At 43.1% G+C, this 18082-nt stretch overlaps 1 protein-coding gene across 3 annotated transcripts in view; it reads right to left on the bottom strand.

Annotated features, from left to right (window-relative positions):
- Nucleotides 1-12494: 12494 nt before the first annotated feature.
- Nucleotides 12495-18082, bottom strand: part of SLC66A2 (solute carrier family 66 member 2) — a 157189-nt gene continuing 151601 nt past the window's right edge. For all 3 annotated transcript variants that reach the window (XM_068237032.1, XM_068237035.1, XM_068237033.1), the window contains one exon: nt 12495-17224. In XM_068237032.1, coding sequence (XP_068093133.1) covers nt 17017-17224 — 208 coding nt within the window. In that variant the 3' untranslated portion in view covers nt 12495-17016. The remainder of the gene's footprint in view (nt 17225-18082) is intronic.

Here is an 18082-nt window from a genome sequence, read left to right as displayed (position 1 = left end):
GGTGATCAGATTGCCCGCAAGGGGCAGGTTAGGGGCTGATTGATGGGTGGCAGTGACAGCGGGTGATTGATGGGCGGCAGTGACAGGGGGTGATTGATGGGTGGCAGTGACAGGGGGTGATTGATGGGTGATTGATAGGTGATTGACAGGTAATCAGTGGGTTATTACAGGGGAGAACAGATGTAAATATTGCACTGGCGAATTGATAAGGGGGGGTCTGAGGGCAATCTGAGCGTGTAGGCGGGCGATTGGGTGCCCGCAAGGGGCAGATTAGGGTCTGATCTGATGGGTAACAGTGACAGGTGGTGATAGGGGGTGATTGATGGGTGATTGATGGGTAATTAGCGGGTGTTTAGAGGAGAGAATAGATGGAAACACTGCGCTTGGGTGGTGATCTGATGTCGGATCTGCGGGCGATCTATTGGTGTGGGTGGGTGATCAGTTTGCCCGCAAGGGGCAGGTTAGGGGCTGATTGTTGGGTGGCAGTGACAGGGGGTGATTGATGGGTGATAGGTGATTGGCAGGTGATTGACAGGTGATCAGTGGGTTATTACAGGGAAGGCCAGATGTAATGAATGCACTGGCGAATTTATAAGGGGGGGTCTGAGGGCAATCTGAGCGTGTGGGCGGGTGATTGGGTGCCCGCAAGGGGCAGATTAGGGTCTGATCTGATAGGTAACAGTGACGGTTGGTGATAGGGGGTGATTGATAGGTGATTGATGGGTAATTAGTGGGTGTTTAGAGAAGATAACAGATGTAAACAATACATTTGGGAGGTAATCTGACGGCGGGTTTGCGGGCGATCTAATGGTGTGGGTGGGTGATCAGATTGCCCGCAAGGGGCAGGTTAGGGGCTGATTGATGGGTGGCAGTGACAGGGGGTGACAGGGGGTGATTGATGGGTGATAGGTGATTGGCAGGTGATTGACAGGTGATCAGTGGGTTATTACAGGGAAGAACAGATGTAATTAATGCACTGGTGAATTGATAAGGGGGGGTCAGAGGGCAATCTGAGCGTGTGGGCGGGTGATTGGGTGCCCGCAAGGGGCAGATTAGGGTCTGATCTGATAGGTAAAAGTGACAGGTGGTGATAGGGGGTGATTGATGGGTGATTGATGGGTAATTAGTGGGTGTTTAGAGGAGAGAATAGATGTAAACAATGGATTTGGGAGGTGATCTGATGTCGGATCTGCGGGCGATCTATTGGTGTGGGGGGGTGATCAGATTGCCCGCAAGGGGCAGGTTAGGGGCTGATTGATGGGTGGCAGTGACAGGGGGTGATTGACAGGTGATGGACAGGTGATTGACAGGTGATCAGGGGGGATAGATGCATACAGTACATGGGGGGGGGGTCTGGGGAGAATCTGAGGGGTGGGGGGGGGGTGATCAGGAGGGAGCGGGGGGCAGGGGGGGGATAAACAAAAAAAATAGTGTTGACAGATAGTGACAGGGAGTGATTGATGGGTGATTAGGGGGGTGATTGGGTGCAAACAGGGGTCTGGGGGGTGGGCGGGGGGGGGGGGGGGTCTGATGGGTGCTGTGGGCGATCTGGGGCAGGGGGGGGGGAAATCAGTGTGCTTGGTGCAGACTAGGGTGGCAGCAGCCTGCCCTGGTGGTCCCTCGGACATTGGGACCACCAGGGCAGGAGGCAGCCTGTATAATACACTTTGTAAACATTACAAAGTGTATTATACACTTTGTATGCGGCGATCGTCGGGTTAACATCCCGCCGGCGCTTCCGTATGGCCGGCGGGATGTTGCGGCGGGTGAGCGGCGCCAGGCGGAGGATCGCGTCACGGATGACGCGATCGCTCCGCCCATGCCCATACAAGGACCGCCGCCAATTGTCAATACGGCGGTCCTTGCGGCGTCCACTTCCCGGCCGCCAATTGTATATACGGCGGTCGGGAAGTGGTTAAATTCCTTTTTTCCTCAGAATTCTACACAACACCCCATAATAACAACACCAAATTAAGCTGCAGAAACATCGCAAGGATAATCAGGGGAAGCAGAATGCTCCTAAGCTCAATTTTGAGCTTCCTGGCAAAGGCTGTGAATACTTCTGTACATGTGATTTCTCACTTTTATTTTTTGATAAACCTCAATAAAACTTTTTCATGTTATTATTGGTGTTGTGTGTAGAATTCTGAGAAAAAAAATGAATTTAATCCATTATGGAATAAGGCTGTAACATAAAATGTGGAAAAAGTGATGCGCTGTGAAACTTTCTTAAATTTTGAAAATATTTTTTTTTTTTAAATATTGGATTGAGTTTGTCCCTTCCTATTTTGTGAGATTTAAGCTGTAAAATACATCAACACTTATTGTTCAACTCATTACAATTAAAATTAGGTCACATATACATCATTTGATAAACTAGATGCCCAGAAATACATTCTTCTCAAGGTGCTTTGTTGCACATTTAAAGTGAACCAGAGATGAAGCACTCTCATGTATTTTACCATATATATCAGTGGGAACATTAGAGAAAACACCTACCCTTCTCTGTTTCATTCTTAACTGCTCAGCTTGCTTCTTATCAGCCCTGATAAAATCCCCGACTGAGCATTCAGTCTGGCTTTGCTCAGGCATCAGGGCTGATAACAAGCAAGCTGAGCAGTTCACGCCCATTCACACTTGCTAATCGCAAAACGCTAGCGATTTTGCTCTGACTTTTTTGGCGATTAACGCAAAAAAAAATCACCATTCACACCTGGCGATTTTTTTAGTGATCGCGTTTTGCGCTTCTATAGCACTAAGACGCGATTGCCATGAAGTCGCCTGAAAATGGTGCAGGCTACGCGTTTGCATTTAGCGTTTTTTGAGAATGGGCCCATAGACTTTTATTACCCTAGCGCTTTGAAAAGCGCTAGCGTTTGAGAGTTTTGCCAAAATCGCCAACAAAACGCTCAAGTGTGAATGGGCCCTTAAGAATGAAACAGAGAGCAAGGTAGGTGTTTTCTCTAATGTTCCCACTGATATGTATGGTAAAATACATTAGGGTTCTTCGTCTCAGGTTCACTTTAAATGCTACTTACAGCTGCTGGGATCGCATGTGCATGCAAGCCACCATAGAATCCATCCTCTGCTCCTCAGTCATTGTTTGGTATGCTGGCGCGAACTGTAGAGAGTCATAACGGACGTGGAGAAGATCATCGGATCTCCTCTTCCACCTCTTGATCTCCTCCATTCCGCTAGGATGAGGAAGAGGGCCACCATGATCTCCCGTGACCCCTCTCACCCAGGCAGCCACTACTTCAGGCTCCTTCCATTGGGCCGTCGCTACAGGACTATACCATCCAAAACCACCAGGCGGAAGCACACCTTCTTCCCCCAAGCTGTTCGGCTACTGAACTCCAACCTCCCCCTGTCTGGCACGCACATCAGCGGGCTCTAGCTGGGTCGGTCCCCACCACTGCCTGCCTTGGTTCTTATCCAACAATGGACTCTGGGCCATTACCAGTTTTTTTATTATTTACTGGTCTGTATTTGCACAGCAGTGCAATGGCCGATACGTACTGACTACTGCATTTCTAATTGTATGTGGTGTGCGTCTGTCTTATACTCTGTCTATGCCATGTGTACCACAAATAATTCCGATTATAGCTCTTGCTGTACTTGGCGAAATAAAAGTGATTCTGAAGTGCCCCCAAAAATCCCAATCACTAAGCAGAAAAATCGCAATGGCTAAGTGCTTATCAATTGAGATTTTGCTGAAGAATCTTAATTGCTAATTGTGTAGCCATTGTGATTTTTTTTCTGGTGTTTTTTCTGAAAAATCACCTTCACTAAGCACTTAGTGGTGATGATTTTTTAACAATTTTCATGTGAAACAGCCCTAAGCAGAGAATGATCCCTTTTACTGTCTGTAACAGTGATCATTCTCAAACAACAGGCTCAGGAAACATATGTTCCCATGTACCAATAAATGCTACCTTTAGAGCTGCTGAGAGCGCACGTGCACGCAATCATCCCACCCAAAAAAATGCAAAAAAAACAACAAAAAACCTGCAATTGCTAAGCGCTATTCATTCAATTGTGATTTTTTCTTGTGATTTTGCAGAAAAATCACAATCGCTAACAGTAATAATTTCAAAACAAGTGGAATTCATTGGATCTGAGAACACGTTCCCTTACACCAATACATGCTATTGTTACAGCTGACGCGCACAAGCGGGACCCGCAGGCACATGTGCATGATCCTGAGTGGCTGTCATTTGAAACAGTGGAATCATATCTACACCCCTGGGAGGTAAAGTGAAGCTTTATGGGACCTATATACACCCCAAGGGAGGGCAAGTGAATAAAGGACACCTGAGCTGAGAGGAATGTGGAGGCTGCCATATCCATTTTCTATGCTTTTAATAATTTTAACCAAAGACCCTGAAGAAACATGCAGATCAAATGTTTTTGACTGAGGTCTGACCGGATTCACTACCGGATTCACTTGTTTCAGGTGTGTGATTCAGGAACTACTACAGCCAAAGACATGATCAGGACCACCAGGCAATAGGCATTGTTTAAAAGGAAATAAATATGGCAGCCTCCATGTCCCTCACACTTCAGGTGTGCTTTAAAGCGGGATTGTCACCATAAAAATCAAATTTCAACAGCAACTGGTCTGAGTGTATTAAGTGATAAAGATGCTAATCCTGCATTCCAAACTCTCAAAACTTTTTCTGCTGTTATGATTTGGAGTTATCACATACTTAAAGAGAAACTCCGACCAAGAATTAAACTTTATCCCAATCAGTAGCTGATACCCCCTTTTACATGAGAAATCTATTCCTTTTCACAAACAGGGGCGCTGTATGACTGATATTGTGGTGAAACCCCTCCCACAAGAAACTCTTGAGTAGGTGCTCCTGGCAGTTTCCTGTCTGGGAACCTTGCTGCATTGTGGGTAATAGCTGTTTACAGCTGTTTCCAACTGCCAAAAAAGCATGCAGCAGCTACATCACCTGCCAACAGTAAAAATGTCACCATGTAATAAATGTCAGAATGTAAATCAGGGATTTAAAAGATTTTACAATGGGCAAACGCTGACTAAATCATTTATATATAATTATTGTAAAAATGAAGCACTTTATTGCATTATTTTCACTGGAGTTCCTCTTTAAGGAGCACTAGCCCTTTAGTAGTCCGTGCCAAACAGTTGCATGCTGGAGGTTCTCTTTATCTATAATACATATTCCTCCTCCTCCATTTATTTCCCTGCCTAGCTGCATATCTGAAACACGATCAACTGCTCACTTGTGTTTACAAGGAAGGCTGAGGTGACTCAGCGATTGAAGGAGAAAAAAAAAGTAAAGGGCAGAAATGACATCAGGATTTAGCCTAAACTGTGGGCAAAAGACATGGTTCCCACCAGGAACAGAATGCTCTTCATTTACTATATAACATTCACTGATATCAAAACTGTACAATACATGTGTTATGTAAGTAGATCAACTGTTTATCTACTTATATATGTGTTTTTTTCCCTGGCATAGTATGGCTAATCCTCCTGCTTTAAGAGGAGTGAATGGAGCAGGGAATAGGGAGGATGAGAGGAGGGAACATTGCAGTATGCCTGTCTCTTCCTGTTTGAAAATTAGACTTAAGCCAAAAGTAGTGTTTTTTTCAAGGAGTAATTATGGAGACCAAGGGGAGATAAGGAGAGGAGCAGACAATGCAAAGAGGTGTGAGGATCCAGAATGAATATACCTCTGTGCTGACCTTAGAAAGCTTAGCCTTGGGTCAGGTGTGCTTTAAAGTCAAATCCAGCTTCCGTTTGATAAAAGCTGGTATGTTTGCACTGCTTCATGGGGTGTGCAGCTTCTTAACCATGCAGGAAGAAGGCAGTTACTAAGATGGCAAAAAATCTTAACCACTTGAGGACTGCAGTGTTAACCCCTCCCCCCCCCCCTAGTGACCAGGCCATTTTTAGTTAAATAGGCCACTGCAGCTTTAAGGCCAAGCTGCAGGGCCGTACAACACCGCACACAAGTGATTCCCCCCCCCCCCCCTTTTCTCCCCACCAACAGAGCACTCTGTTGGTGGGGTCCGATCCCCCCCCCCAGTATTTGTTTTTATTTATATTTTTCAATAAAATACTGCTTTTTTAATACTGCTTTATAACCCTCCCCCCCCCCCCCCCCCCCGCCAGCCTATCAGCGCGTTCGGCTGTGATAGGCTTCAGCCTATCACAGCGGATCGCTTCCCGGTCACACAGCTGTCCCAAAGTACAGCGCTGCTGTAGATCGCAGCGCTGTACAAAGCAATTAGACGGCGATTTCGCCGTCTAAATCTCCCGAACAGCAATCGCAGCTCGGAGACTGAAGGAGGGGCGGAACTCTGCCCCCGAGCAGGAAATGCGCGCGATCTCCTGCTAGCCCCATAGACAGCCATCCACACCAATGGGCGTGGAGCGGTCCTGGGGCTGCCGCACTGCTCACGCCAACTGGCGTGGAGCAGTCGGCAACAGGTTGATAAATAAATATAGACGTTTGTAGCACTGATATATGTCACAAGATTTTTTCTAAAGAAAGATTTATGTCCCTTTTAAGTAAGCCTGGTGGAGATTTGTTCACCGTAGCTCTGCACAGAATCACATGAACATCTGGACACACTGAACAGAAGAAGGTGAGACCTTTATCTCAGAGTAACGATCGGATTATTTTTAGAAATGAAACGACTCACAGAGGAGGATTTACTCATCTTCCTGCATAGGCCCATGCCATATTTTGCAGAGCAGCTTGCCTGTTTCTGACCCTACTGCATAGTAAATCCATTGTGAATGCGTTGCAGAATAAAACGTCTGCACAGGTCGCACAGTCAAAGAAACAACATATTTTAAATCAGCTGAGGAATAAATACATGCAGATTCTTTTATAAAGGTTATGCTGCTTGACTGTAAAGGGGCAGATCTGATACAAGAGGCACGCAGCCGCTAGGATGGGAAAGCCAGGCTGCACTCTGATTGGCTAGTATACTTTCTCGTTATTCATAGTGAAAGGTGTTATATGTAGTCTGTATATGGATAGCCTCCTGATTATCCAGAGGCTTACCTCTAGTTTTTTTTTTTTTTTTTTTTTTTAAATTTAGGATCATACAGGTTTACTTTAGGGCCCTTTTACACATAATACGTTGAGATGCATCCAACTTTGGCAAATGGGACGCAAAGCGACGCAACTCACCGCAACACATTAAGTGTAGGAGGGCCCCGGAAGACATACTTTATTGTACAAAACTTAAAAAAGCATAACATGGCATATTTTTACAATATTCTTTTATAAATTATTTAGAAAACGTTTTCCCATTGTAGAATCCTTTCTCATCCTGATTTACATTCCTAAATTGAACAGAGATGCTGGTATTTGCTGGCAAAGTAAATAACTGAGCACGTGACAGACGTAAAAGGGTCTGGTGAAGCTGTGGAGAATGTTATGCTGCATTGACAAGCATGACTGGTTTGGCAGAGAACCAGCGATGGTCTGGGGAGGTATATATATATATATATATATATATATATATATATATATATATATATATATATATATATATATATATATATGGGACGCACACACCTCGACATGCCAGACAATGGACCCCTTGACTGCCATTAGGAATCAGGATGAAATACTTGGGCAATAACGCCTGGCCTCGTGTGGCGAGCACACGCAGGCAGTTTCTGAAGGATAATAGCATCCATTTCCTGCGCTGAGCAGAGCTTGCAAAAATGTGCCAAATGGGGATCGAGTCCAACTCATTGTCATGAGTACCTGTCATTACAAGGTACTATGTAATGCTTTATGATGGGTAAGAAAATGTAACAATTTTATCATAAGGGTGCAACAAGATAAAAGGTAAAGGAGTGAGATTTTCTGAAACACAGTACACAAGTTGATATTTTTTGTTTGGAAAGTATAAGTAAACAGCCAGGCAAGACACAGCAGCCCCTATTCAATTAACTATCCAGTTTTCTCCCAGGAGAGATTTCCCCACCTTATCAATAGAATTTTCTGGCTTATAAGACCTAGGAAAATCTTCTCAAAAGTCGGGGGTGTGATGATATATAACATAGGACACTGGCAAAGGCTAATATGCAAAGGATTCAGGTGTTTTATTATTCCACCAAATCGACTTGGATTTCTGCAACCTCGATATTCTAGCAAAACAGAACTGAAATAACAGCAGCATAAGCAGAACTACTGGCATATGTAGTGTCTACAGATAACTCCATACATTACAGGAAGTCCAAAGAGAAAGTCCAGGCAATTAGTCCAGTATTCCATATGCAGGCAATGCAATGCTTTAGGAGGCTTCTTCAATCCCATAACTACTGGTTCCAAGGGTTTAGAGAACAAGCGCCAAAGCTTGCGGTTTCCATCACTAACTCACTAGAAAAACCCCAGGTACCTGACCCTATATGGCAGATCCAGGATCCTGTCTACCTGGGGACACCTTGCTCCCAGACCATTCAGTAGATACAGATAGCTAAAATCAACACAAGACAACATGCAGATCACAGCAAGCACTCTATGCAGGAAAAACAAAAATACATTTTGCAAGAATAATAAAAAGCATACTTTACAGGGGGTCGTCTTATAGGCCGGAGGGCATGGGCTGAAACTTCAGAGCCAGACTGGAGAGTGCAGTTGGCGCATATGGTGGGGGAGCTCAAAGACATTCGCGGCCACATCCCCACCGTATGCGGCAACCGTATGAAAGCAGCAAGGGCAGTACTCTACAAGTATGGTATAAGAAAAATCCACTCACCAGCATTCATGGAAAGAAGTGACTTAACATGGTCACGATGGCGAGGTGAGGGGGCACCTCACTGGGAATGTGTAAGTGAGGGGCGGAGCAAGCTGCAGATGTCTGGGACGCCCCAGTATGGACAAAATGAGTGCCGCACTGTGCCCAGAAAAACAACCCTCTTTCACCCGTCTGGCCCGTCCTTGTATCAAATTAGTGTACCTCCTTCTCTGCCCTTCAGATCTCGCTCCTCAGGACTGCAGAGAAACGGTGCAGGCTCACATGTGGAAATCTGAGAGGCAGAGGAGGTGGTAATAATATACAAGGACGGGCAAGATGGGTGAAAGAGGTGTGTTTGCGCTACCGCTCTGATATAGTCTTGTAGACGGTGATAGCTGACCGATCCAATCAGGATTTGTATACAACAACCAGCCAATCGCCAATAAGGTACATCGCTTGCCGTGATAGGCTGGTTGTTGTATACTGCGTACCACATACAGTACAGCACCAGTATCTGTACCTGTTTATGCAGTATAGCACCAGTACATACAGTAAAGTATACAAATGTCCAAGAATACAGAGGGGTAGTCTTATACGGCAAGTATATTCCAAAACGTATATTTCAACTAAAATAATTAAGGGTCGTCTTATACGCCAGAAAATAAGTTATAATTTATGCCACCAGAAAGAAATAAAATACAAAAAGTACGTTTGATATTTCTTTACCTACTTCTGGGTACTGTTGCAGTTGCAAAGTGCCTAAAAGGTACTTTGTAGAGAAGAGATGACAAATGTTCTCCAGGACATTGTACAATTCTGATCCAGTTCCGTATAATGCCTGAAGAAGAAACTTAACCTTTTGAAAGCTTGCAATTAACCATGTACAGTTAATCACTAAAGATATCACCGGAATCAAAGTTTGTTGGTTTAATGTCTGCATTTCTGCTCCTCGACTAACACCGGACCACACTATACTTTCTGCGATAATGTTTGTTGTGCTGCACAGCACTGGACTAAGAATGGGCCCTTTAAAGAGAACCAGAGAGGAATATTTAAAAGTTATTTATACATACCTGGGGCTTCCCGCAGCTGCAGTAACCCTAATCACTCCCACGCTGCGGTCCTCAGCTTCCTCCATTCGCCGGTGCGGGTCCCGTCACTTTGGCCCGACTGGCCAGTCGATCGTAGCTGAAGTGCACTCCTTGCGTACCTCTCCAGCGGCTGCTGGAGAGATACGCAAACAGCGCACTTCACTGGCGTAGGCTGGCCACGCCCCCTGGAAGGACGGGACCCGCACCGGCGAATGGAGGAAGCTGAGGACCTCGGCGTGGGAGCGATTAGGGTTTCTGCAGCTGCGGGAAGCCCCAGGTATGTATAAATAACTTAATTATTCCTCACAGCGCACTTCACTGGCGTAGGCTGGCCACGCCCCCTAGAAGGACGGGACCCGCACCGGCGAACGGAGGAAGCTGAGGACCTCGGCATGGGAGTGATTAGGGTTTCTGCAGCTGCGGGAAGCCCCTGGTATGTATAAATAACTTTTAATTATTCCTCTCTGGTTTCCTTAAAGAAACTCAGTTAGCAGGGGCACGTGTGCCCCTGCTAAACCACCGCTAAACGGGGGGTCCCTTCACCCCCAAACCCCCCACTGCGACACTTGGTCGCAGACTTGGTCGCTCCTGGAGGCAGGGCTAACGGCTGCAGCCCTGCCTCCAGTCGCGTCTATCAGCAGCGCATCGCCGCCTCTCCCCCGCCCCTCTCAGTGAAGGAAGACTGAGAGGGGCGGGGGAGAGGCGGAGATACGCGCTGACAGACGCGCGTGGGGCAGGGTTGCGGCGGTTAGCCCTGCCCCAACCAGGAAGCGCTCCCCCGCTGAAACGAGGGGATTTGGGGGTGAAGGGACCCCCATTAAGCCGCGGGATAGCGGCGGTTTAGCAGGGGCACACGTGCCCCTGCTATCTATGAGGTCTGAAGCGAGATTTATTCTCGCTTCAGACTCTTTAAAAGCCCATCTCTGGGTATGAATGAAAACATATAATCTGCTCATCTGATAGCACAGTGAGCAGAGTCCAATTGTTATACACCCATCACGCTATTACAAAAAAAAAAACTGCTTCTGCTAAATATCCATTTTTTTAAATTTGTTCTTGTAACTTGAGGTACAAAAGATTTGTGGGAGAACTGCAGGTTTGGAGGAGGGGTTTCTGCTGCTCATCATTATGCTGTTGGGACTGCATTGGGGCAGGACACAGACTGCGCATTCTCAGAAAATGACTGTTTGTAGCGATGGAGGTCAGCAGGGTGTGAAGACTGAAAGGCTGTTTTGCAAGTAATTCAGAAGTGATTTAATAACATCAGTTAATAAAAGAGGGTATATGAGATAAAAAGCTCTACCACTGCAGGACAAGGAAAACACTTGTGCCTGGAGTTTTCAAAGGAATTAGAAACATGGACACGGCACAAAATTGCTATAAATTGGAAATAATTTATTGGCATTTACAATATAAATGACAGTTTATTTTCATTTTTTTTATGCCTATATGTTGGGAAAAAAACCCAGTTCCTTCTTCAACATGTTTCCCATCTAAACAAATCTAAAATAAATCTACAGTTCTAAAACACATTTTGGGTATAAAAGCAACCGGAAGCCATACCATCAGCTGCTGGGAATCATACATTAAATACCTTTTAATTGTCATTCGTTACCCATTACATTTACATAGAAACAAAATAATAAAAATGTGTGCATTGATAAAAGGAAGAAGATAATTTAGATTTTATAATTATAATTGACAATCATTTCAAACATTGAACAGACAATATGCACAGGCTGGCAAAGCATTTCAACCACAAGGCTTATATACAGACTAAACGGCAACAATTTAAAACCCCTTATTGTAAAATAAAGCTAGAATGTAACTGGTGTGTGTAAGTAAGAAAACAGAACATAAAAAACCCAAAACAATGAAACTGTATAAAACAGTAACATGTAACATTGTCACATGGACATACAACTGTAGGAACATTCAAGTGACAGCTGTAACCATGGCACCCTCATATTCCAAGCACTGTCACAGCCAGGCTTTCCATTTGGCACAGCAGGCTTGTGCCTAGAGGTGGAAGAGGGTGAGGCACAGCTTTTCGTAGTACAGCATGTGTGTGACATTTCTCTGTCATCATCAATGAGAAAAGTAAACAGTATTAGTGAATGAGTGAAGTCAGCTTATATGTATATCAGAGAAGCAAAACTGGGTTTACAAAGGCAAAGACTAGAGGCAACAATTTCGCTGAGCAACACTTGGGCAATGTTACCAATTATTGTAATAGGTAATGACATGGATGGAAAAGAATTTAGATAAATCTGGTGTAGACCTTCGCACGTTAGATTGTGTGGCAAACATTAAAGCAGAACTATAACTGCCAAATACATTGCATGTTGCATGTAAACTGCATGTAAATGACCGTAACACCCTACGGCATAAATATAAAGGACAGCAAAAACACTTATTTTTTAAGCTACAAAGTATTACTTCCATTTTCCCAGGTGGTGGTCACATGATTATGCCTACAGGAAGCTGCCAGCTCACATGCATGCTGGGAGAGAACGTCACTATATATATATATATATATATATATATATATATATATATATATATATATATATATATATATATATATATATATATATATATATATATATTTATTACTAAAAAGTACCAAAAAGTAAGTGAAAAAGTACTATCAAAATTATTTGGAGTATTTTCTAGCTTTCTGGTGGCTTAAAGGGCATTTTTTTTTTTTACAAATTTAAAAATATCACCTAGGAGAAAACTCAGGAGAAAAAGTGATATGTTCATAAGTAGCCGTTTCTCAATCTAAATATACTACCTTACAACATATGTTTGCACAATTCACATCTAAAGAAATACCCTGAAAAAAATAATTTGGTTTTATGTGCAGCATGAATAGACAGCATCTTGATAGATGCATTAAACATACTCTACCTGTTTTAAGAAACCTTTGAGCCTAGACCTATTTGTCCAAAGATACTGAATAAGTTCAGCCCTCAGAAGAGTGCCTATAAAAACTGGAAACCTACCCTATGCAATGACTGTTGTGGTAGGTGCTTGTAATGGCAAAAAGGGCTTGGAATAACTATTTCTATGAATGTGAGAGTACCTGAAGTGAGAAGATGAGATAAACATGTATGAAAAGTCCCAAGCCTACATAGAACTAGGCTGTGTTCCTTTATCCCACTGTGAGGGCTGGTGCACACCAAAAACCGCTAGCAGATCCGCAAAACGCTAGCAGATTTTGAAACGCTTTTTCTTATTTTTCTATGGCGTTTTGCTAGCGTTTTGCGGATTGCTGCAGCGGATTTCAGTATAGTACATTTCATATATTGTTACAGTAATGCTGTTACTGAACAGCTTCTGTAACAAAAACGCCGGCAAAACCGCTCTGAACAGGCGTTTTTCAGAGCGGTTTGTGTTTTTCCTATACTTAACATTGAGGCAGAAACGCATCCGAAATCCAAAAAATGCCTCACTTCAGCATTTTTCGTTTCTGCAAAACGCCTCCCGCTCTGGTGTGCACCACCCCATTGAGATACATTGACCAAGCGGATCCGCAGCCGCAAGCGGCAGAAACGCTGAAAAAGCCGCTCGGTGTGCACCAGCCCTAAGTGTTAAGAATTCAAGTATGCAAATTACACTTTCTGGTTGTTAAGAGTCAAGTGGTACTATAGTGCAACTCTCAATGATATCTAATTACAAGTTATAAAACCCCTGCCTGGCATAGAAAAACTGAGTGCAGGGAATACATAAAAAGTCAATAGTTCAAGTTTGTAGCTGTGGAATACCAACAGATTGTTAATCATTTGAGACAAAAACATTAAGCTTGCTTTTTTTTTTTTTTTTTTTAGCTATTATATATCCTGGGTGGCTGGATAGTGTAATGGTTAAGGGCTCTGCCTCTGACACGGGAGACCAGGGTTCAAATCTCAGCTCTGCCTGATCAGTAAGCCAGCACCCATTCAGCAGGAGACCTTAGGCAAGTCTCCCTAACACTGCTACTGCCTATAGAGCGCGTCCTAGTGGCTGCAGCTCTGGCGCTTTGAGTCCGCCAGGAGAAAAGCGCGATATAAGTGTTTGTCTTTGTCTTTTGTCTATCCTCACATGGAGTACGACTATAGATACAAGTTGATTATCGCAGTTTATATTCAGTTCAGACTAGACCAAAGCCAGCAAAGTGCTGCTACAATGTATCCCTATGGATACAGTCACACTGCAGTGGTTGCAATTTCGATTAATCGCAAACGCACTGCATGCAGCGTTTTGGGGCGGTTGCTGTGCGATTCTCGTTCTATTGAATGGGAAACACAAGTGGAAATCGCAGCAGAATCGCAAGATTTTAGTTAAAATTGCGATTGCGGGCTAGCGGCGCTCAAAGCAGCAAGTGTGAACTAGCCCTGAGAATGCAGCTGTGAAGCAGGCTAACTACAGGTGCAGGCGCATTCTGCAGAGCTCATTTCAAACAAAGCTATGCATTTTTTTTATATTATACTGCTTTTGTTGTTAATTAAACACGTTAAGGTGACATGCCTTCTTCAATCTTGGATGGAAGACAGGAAAACTTAGCTCAATAAGCTAGTTGCAGGTACAGTATATTGCTTGGCCTGTAAATTTGTCTTCTAACTTGTAGGATATTTAAATAACCAGGTTAATACACTTGATTAAACCCGTTTCTTCTTACAGTGTATAATTTTCTGTGAGGTTTTAAAACACTGCCCTTTAGATATTATGCTTTGGAGTGTATGGTTTTTATACACCCGAATATCCTGTGAGTAAGGACAAGCGAGTGGAGTAAAAGTGAAATGCTCAGGTTTTCATTTTGTGATGCTAATGATTAGATGCTAATGAAAGAGTAGCTAAAGGGTGTTTATACAAGCATCATTATTGTGGCCATACTTCAGGCAACATGGCGGCCGATCGACCATCCGATTCGATTTTATTATAAAGTACATGCCGACTGACAAAGCCACCAATTTCGGCCTCCGAAATTGGTCGCATAGCAGATCGTGCATGCTGCAAGATGTTGCTTGATTGGGTGAGTGGCGGGAACGGCATGCAGTTTCGGGAAGATCAATATAAAAACCCCTGGCACAGTTTTCTGTTGGTCGAATTTGCCCATCATCGCTAGATGTATGGCTACCTTAATTGTTACCCATCGGGATCAAGCCCAATCCTGTGGGCGGGACTGCAGGTAAAGAACCTTATACAGACATACCTGAGCCATGGGGAGGGGAGGAGGAACATTGGTGCAGCACACACTAGGGCAGTGTCCAGCAGGTAGGGTAAAAAAAGAACAATGTGCTCGGGGATCACAGTCATGCAAGATCTTTTAAATAATCTTGGGGGACACTTGTAAAAAATGCTGGATTCTCAGCTGAGATAGGCCTTAAAGTGGACCTAAAGGTCTGCTTCAATGGCCACCTCAGCCAAGTTCAATCTAGTGTGCTTAGTTTATTATATATACTGCCAATGGTTGTTTCTTGGGCTATAAGTTGCACTTCAATTCTGACACTTTCATTTTTATTTGTGCTTTATTGCAGCAAATCTAATCATGAGGATTTTCAGTTTTAACTTAAGTTACAATTTAATTTTAAATGTAAGGTTCTCTGATTGCTTATTATGCTTGGTAAGACTTTCATTTACATATACACTGGGTGAAAAAAAATATCAAAGATGAAATATTAGAAATGGGTACAAAAATCTAACATTTATCAATACTTCTAGGTCAGACCAAAACATGATTTAAAAAAACACTCTAGCAATTAAGGACAGATAATTGTTCTAATCCTTAAGTAATGGAATGTAATATAGTCCTCTGTTAATGGAATGCAATACAGTATTCTTTTAGTTCAAAGTAAAGTACATTATAAATACCATTATATGGAATGGATTGGTTGGAGCCCTCCTTAGCTAGGAAAGCAACCTTGAAAACGTTGATTTGGCATCAGACACACAAACTGCAGAAAACTGAAGCAGATTTATGCAGGGAAGCTGAAGTCCCATCATTCAATAGCAATAAAGAAGAAGAGCCCACTGCTCCATAATTGTAATGTACATTGCATAGCTGTGTTCCAGGCTTCTTGCACAGCAATTACCTGGAATAAAGAAAGAACCTGGACAGCAGCCTGACAGATTAACACTGACAATGTAAAGTGAAATCCTATCTGCCATGTGTACCGAATTGACATGGATTCATTTTTATGCACGAATGCCATGCAGGAATACTTAAAATGTACATGCAGGTGCACACTAAAAATAAGGCTACAATTCAAAACCTGACCCAAATGAATCTGCGCTGATTTCTAGAGAAGGCTGGCCACAAACACTCAGATTTAGTTGGTCAGATAACTAACGTGTAAGAGGGTCTTGCTCTGTAGTCAACAAACAATATCCTCACACTGAACAGTGGTTAGTTAATTTTGCTGAAATGAAATAAAATCTGTAAGTGACTAGCATCAATATGAATTGGTGTCCCATAAACCTTGCTTATTAAGGCACTGCAATGTGCAGTGAAACTGTGTAAAGTATGGCATTCCATAGCAACCACTGAAAATTTCTGTAATGAAAGATGAAGATTGCGCATAAACATCCGTTAGTTGGCTGTGCAGACACTATCCAACACAAGGAATCCTTGCTAGCCCTTTCCGTTGAGCATTTGCATTTATGGCCGTAGAGGTAGAAAGTGGGAAGCAGGAAATTGAAGCTGCCTGTCCAGTTCACATTGGGAAAGACAGCAGTAATGGGAACAGGTTTTTTTTTTTTTTTGACATGGTTGTTAAACCACATCCACCTGTCCCACATTGGATGGTGGTGGTAGTTACCACTTGTACCATTAGCCATGAGGCCCATCTCGTATTTATGGATATCATAATTCCAACTAAACACTATGGGCTGCTGAGCTTAATTCTTGAAACATGAATGGGCTAATGTATAAATATATAGATAAAAAGTGTGATAAGGAAAACAAAAGAAAAGTTGATAAATTGACTGAAGCAATCAGACTTCCTGTTCACTTCCCTGTGCAGGAAAAGTGGTCCCTTGTTATTGTCTATAGAACCTCTTGAATTTTCTTGCAGGTTTTTTAACTGCAGGTTTTATGCATCTGCCCCAGTGAGTGTTCAGGATACAAGTGATAGACATGCAGTGATGGTGTAGCAGTTCTAGCCTCGGGAAGCACAAGATTACTTCACACACATCCTTCCCATCAAAGAGCTTTGGCACTGGTGGCATGTGTGGTGTGTGACACTGGCTTCTGGGGATATCCGCTGTACAAGTAGACTTGCAGTAATATGGTAATGTCCACTATGACCTGCAGAAGACCACAGATGGTGAACTGAAAGGGAGCTTGGTTCAGAATGAAATATACAGTTTTAAATGTGTCTCCGCTCGTCCACATCAGAACCATTTTGATGCTGAAAAAAGAAAGAAAATTAAAAAATTAGAAGATTCACAAACAAATCAATCGAACAAGTAGCAGTATTTAAAAACTAATAAAAGCTAGCTGTTAAGAGGACTCCTCTTCAAGTTCTGGCACAGTGGAGCTTGCATCACTTGTTAAAGGAACGCCATCTATTAACATGATTTTTTTTTATTGAGATAGGAATAGTAAGTAAAGTGCTGTTAAGTATGGGTGTATACTTTTAAGTACTTATCTCTTTGTTTACGGTTATCAAATTCCTTTCACACTTACTGATGACATCTGAGGCAAAATCTGACAGGACTACTCATTCATGAAGGGAGGGGGGATTTCCTCACACTGCATCTGTTAACCAAGTGTGTGAGAGAAAGCTGCCTGTCTCTCTGAATGAGCTGTCTGCACTCAGCACGGAGAGCAGGGGAAATGTAACTTGTTTGTAATTATATGTGAAACCTGACACACCTTTTCATATGCAGTCTGACATGCAAAGAACAGCGTAATATTGAAGCAAATGAAACATTCCAACTGAACTAAAATATACACACAATTAAAGCTTTTGCCTGAAAAGTAGGAAAATGTTTACACAGCTACTCAGACATTATTTGAACATTGTAATTTTAGAACACTTTGCTTGATAGCGAATCCTTTAAACACATTGGAAACTTTACCTTTCCTGATAACACAATGCAGTAGATGACACAATGCACACATTGACAGCATTTGTCCAAGACCAATTTATGCCACTATAAAGCTCTTTACAGAGTATACTGAGCTGCTCAAGTCACTAACTGTCCCTCATTGGGGCTCACAATCTATTGTCCCTACTGTACACTACTGCCCATTTGAGGTGGGA

Source organism: Hyperolius riggenbachi, chromosome 5 (assembly GCF_040937935.1).
Source record: "Hyperolius riggenbachi isolate aHypRig1 chromosome 5, aHypRig1.pri, whole genome shotgun sequence".
Taxonomy (NCBI): Eukaryota; Metazoa; Chordata; class Amphibia; order Anura; family Hyperoliidae; genus Hyperolius; species Hyperolius riggenbachi.
The sequence above is the reverse complement of the archived record's forward strand: the minus strand, read 5'-3'. Positions and strand labels throughout refer to the sequence as shown.